The 3786-nt window shown below is 51.4% G+C and overlaps 1 protein-coding gene across 1 annotated transcript in view; it reads left to right on the top strand.

The window, feature by feature from the left end:
- Positions 1-2561, top strand: part of LOC103607202 (protein FAM205A-like) — a 9731-nt gene extending 7170 nt beyond the window's left edge. Inside the window, 2 exon segments of the mRNA XM_008591734.1 lie at positions 6-727; positions 730-2561. Of these exon segments, the coding sequence (XP_008589956.1) occupies positions 6-727; positions 730-2561 (2554 nt within the window).
- The last annotated feature ends 1225 nt before the right edge of the window (positions 2562-3786 follow it).

Raw genomic sequence — 3786 nt, 5'->3', positions numbered from 1 at the left:
TCCAGGCCCCACTTAAAGGGTCCTATTCTCTTCAAGGAGCTCTCTTTCCTCCCCCTGCTGCCCAAAACTCCACCCCAGTCAGTTCCACCCTCTTCTCCACCTTCCCCAAATGGGGTGTCCTCATCTAGCCATCATCAATCCCAGATCAATGTCCCATTTCTCACTCTGGCAGAGTGTGAAGCCTTGGAGTGGCACCTGCTGCAGAGGCAGCTCCAGCTTCAGTGGGGCTCAGTTCAGCACTCCCAGAGCCCTATACAGAATGAGCCCTGTGACAAAGCCCAGTCTCCTGAGACTGTGAAAACTTCCTGGCCAGGGAAGCCTGTCTCAGTCCTCACCAGAGAACTACTCTTCTTCCCGGAGCATGCCCGGAGGCTGCTGGAATTCCACCTCCAAAAGCAGTTGATTCACCATCGCTGGGGCCTGCCCCAGAAGATCCAGCAGTCCATTCAGTTGCTCCTTTCATCCACTGACCAGCAGACCTCTTCCTGGAGCAGCACAGCTCTAGCCAATGTGGGCATTCCCCAACCTATGGCCCCAGGGTCGATCCCCATGCCACACTTGTTTGCCCAAGTCAAGGCAATATTGCAGAGCCACATTGACTCTAAGCGTGGACAGATCCAACAGAGCAAGGTCCCTGCCTGTGTATATAACTCCTGGGACTATACACTTCCTGGAGGCCTGGCAGTGGCTCTGATCCCCTACGTTCCAGAAAGCCAACCCCTGGAGCTGCGACAGCAAGTGACCCTAGCCTACATCACAATGTTATGCCCTGTATGCCAGCGGCCCTTGACCAGCAGCAACAGGCCTTACCAGCTGCTGTCAGTGACCACTCTAAGCTGCCCCGAGCCTTGTCCAAGGAAGCCATTGAAAAACTGGAGACAGCTTTACGTCACAAGTATGTGGCCTTCTTGTCAGGGCTGCCTGCTCTCTATTATGTGACCCTCTCCAAGGCCATAGCTCCCAAAATCACTAGCCAATCCGTAGTCACAGAGGTGGGGCCTGGGAATATTGAAATCCCAGCAGAGCCTCCGACTCAGGTGATCTCATTAGAAGAACAGGGTATAAGTCTTGGGCCACAAGTTGGAGATGACAATGAGACTTGTGCAGACAATGCAGAAGAGTTCCAGCCTGAAGCGCAGGTGGAAGGAACGAGGGAGATGGTGCCTCTAGAAAGCCAGACACATCCTGCTAGCCTCCTCTCATTCAAGACACATATGTTGGCCAAACTAAATTACCACGTGAGGAAAAAGGTCCTAGAGATACAACTGGGAATTCCCATAAGGGCAAGGGAGTCCAGAGAACAAGCTACGACAGTCCCAGAGAACATATCAACACAGGAGTCTCTCGGGAATCTAAATAAACAAGGAAAAAAATTGCTGCAAGAACTGCCCCTCCCGCCAGATACTCCTCATGCCCCAGATCCAGAATGGGTCCACCTTAAGGAACAGCTGGCCACTGAGTTGAAGGCCGTGCAGCACAACCAAAAGCCACCTAGTTCCAAATCAGTGCCCCACGGTTCTGCCCACTGGGCCTCCGAGGTCTCACAACCCAGTGGGGACATGGCAGAAGCACAGGTGCTTTGTGTTCAGGTGGAGGCCAGTTTGAACAACCCCAGCCTGGAGCAACCCTGGCACCCTGAGCCCCAAAGCCCTGGCAAGAGCAAGGACTCAGCCCATGTCCCAGTGCTGGCAGAAAAGACAGAGGACCCAGGAAAACCCAAAGCAGCAGGGGACTATGGAGAAGGGGATGCAGGGTTGGGGCTCTCCTCAACCAGAGAAGAAAGACATCCTGCTGAAGATCAGAAACCAGCAGGGATGCTTCTGAACAGGACACTCCGAGGCTCCTGGCGATGGAGCCATAACTTTCATCCTGCTGATCCCTGTCGACGCAGCCTCCAGCATCACGCTCAGCCTAAACTCCCAGAACTACCTCCAGGAGTCCCTGGGGGAAAACAATCTGCGAATGACCTGCAAGACAGTCAAACCGAGATGAATGTCAGCCTCGAATCAGCAAGGATTCCTGAGAATGCCCAGCCTGTGGTGTCCCAGGCTTCACGGGGCCAGCCCTTCCTGAGTCAAGTAATGCAGGGTAAGCAGTGGCGGGGCCAAACTTTGCAAGGTCATGTATTGCACGGGCAGGTGATGCCAGCCCATACTCACAAGAGGCCCAGCATTCCAGAATCTAACTTAAGAAATAAGATTAAATCCTTTCTGCACTGTTTTAGCTCCAAAATGAAAGGCAAAGGGCATGAGGAATCCATGTTCTCTACAGCTGAGAAAGTGGTCAAAGCCAGAAAAGAAAAGGTTGAAAAAAGACCGGCTCCAGCCAAAATCTCCATGAGAAAAACTAAGACAGACAAGCCAACCGGGCATCCCAAGGCCCAATCTTTCCCCACTGAGAAGCCGGTGGGCCAGACCTCCTTGGATGCTCCTCATTCCCCTGACAATAAGCTCCGGCTATGCTCCAGACATCGTGGCTCTTCAGTTCTGGGTCACCCCCGCCACTGCCCTCGGCACTGCCCTCGAGTGGCTTGTGCCACTCAACCAAGAATCCCTACCTAGCTCCCCACCCTCACCTCAGACAGAAATACTGGTCTGCTTGAGTACCCCCAGGGCAATGAAAAAGAGTTTGTAGGCTCCCCAACCTCTGCATCCCTTGAAGAGGACTGTTACTGTCATTTCCATTAATGTACAGGTGGGGCAGATCTCCACCCAAAAACACTCTATATCTGTAACAAAGAGTTGTCTGTCTGCTCCTTGTCTCCACTGTATTGTGTTAAGGGAAGGCTTGAGAGAGGTTAAAAAGTTATTCCTCTCTAGAGAAGGAGCTTCGACCCACAATTCTGAGAGGTCATTTTAGAGGAGTATCACAGTGTTCCTTCTTGGTCAAAAGCACACAGTTAATAGGACAGATGTCAAAACCAAATGCTAGAATTTCCTGTTTGCTCCCTTTTGGGATTGGGAAGATCTTTCTGGAGCACCTATCTAGGAGCCTGCTGTAACCCTGTTACCTGTTTCTTACCTGCACTGACTCTCAGCTGCATGAAATGAATGTCCCCTGGAATGAAGATCACAGTAGGAAATGGAGAGGGTCCTGTCCCCACACTCAAGGGGAGGTAGGGAGGGATGCATGTAGTTGGAGGTCTAAGTACCTGGGACAAACCCTGACAGGTTCCTGCCCAAGGGCATAATAACAGAGAAAATCTAGTTTGTTTGGCACTAAAACAGCCTAGAGCCAGGAGGTAAATCCAAGGCTGAAGTGCTTTGTGGGGGAGGGAGGGAATAAACTCTGAACTTGGGTCTGCTGGCCCTTCGTGTGATTAAGGACAGTGCATTCAGCATTGAAGTTTCTGGGAAAGAATGACAAACACAAGGGGTTCTCTAAACATATCCAAAGCCGTCAAGTTACTGCTGGCAGCTTGTACACAGCCCTATTGTTGTGTCCTGTTTCTACAACACCTGCATCTGGGGTCCTTCACCACCACCCTTCTTTGCTTCCTGAATATACTTTCATGGTAAGTAATGGTGCGGAACTTAGCTGAATCCCCTCCAGGATCTGCCTGGTGACTTCCCCTCAGAGGATGACTCCTGTACTTTCACCCACCAAGGACTGTACCACATAAGCCTGGCAGTTCCAGCCCTTGGTTCCTGTCATATACTTCCCCATCTCTTCATTACATCCCACTGCATTTCAGAAAGCACCAAAACCATTCACCTTGACTGTCAAAAGAAGACTTTAAGGTTTGGGGGAAGTGTCCTCTCTATTAAACAGCCACCGAAAGTGATC

The sequence above is a fragment of the Galeopterus variegatus genome, unplaced genomic scaffold (genome assembly GCF_000696425.1).
Source record: "Galeopterus variegatus unplaced genomic scaffold, G_variegatus-3.0.2 Scaffold7233, whole genome shotgun sequence".
Classification (NCBI taxonomy): Eukaryota; Metazoa; Chordata; class Mammalia; order Dermoptera; family Cynocephalidae; genus Galeopterus; species Galeopterus variegatus.
Note: the sequence above shows the minus strand (reverse complement) of the source record. Positions and strands in the feature narration are given on the sequence as shown.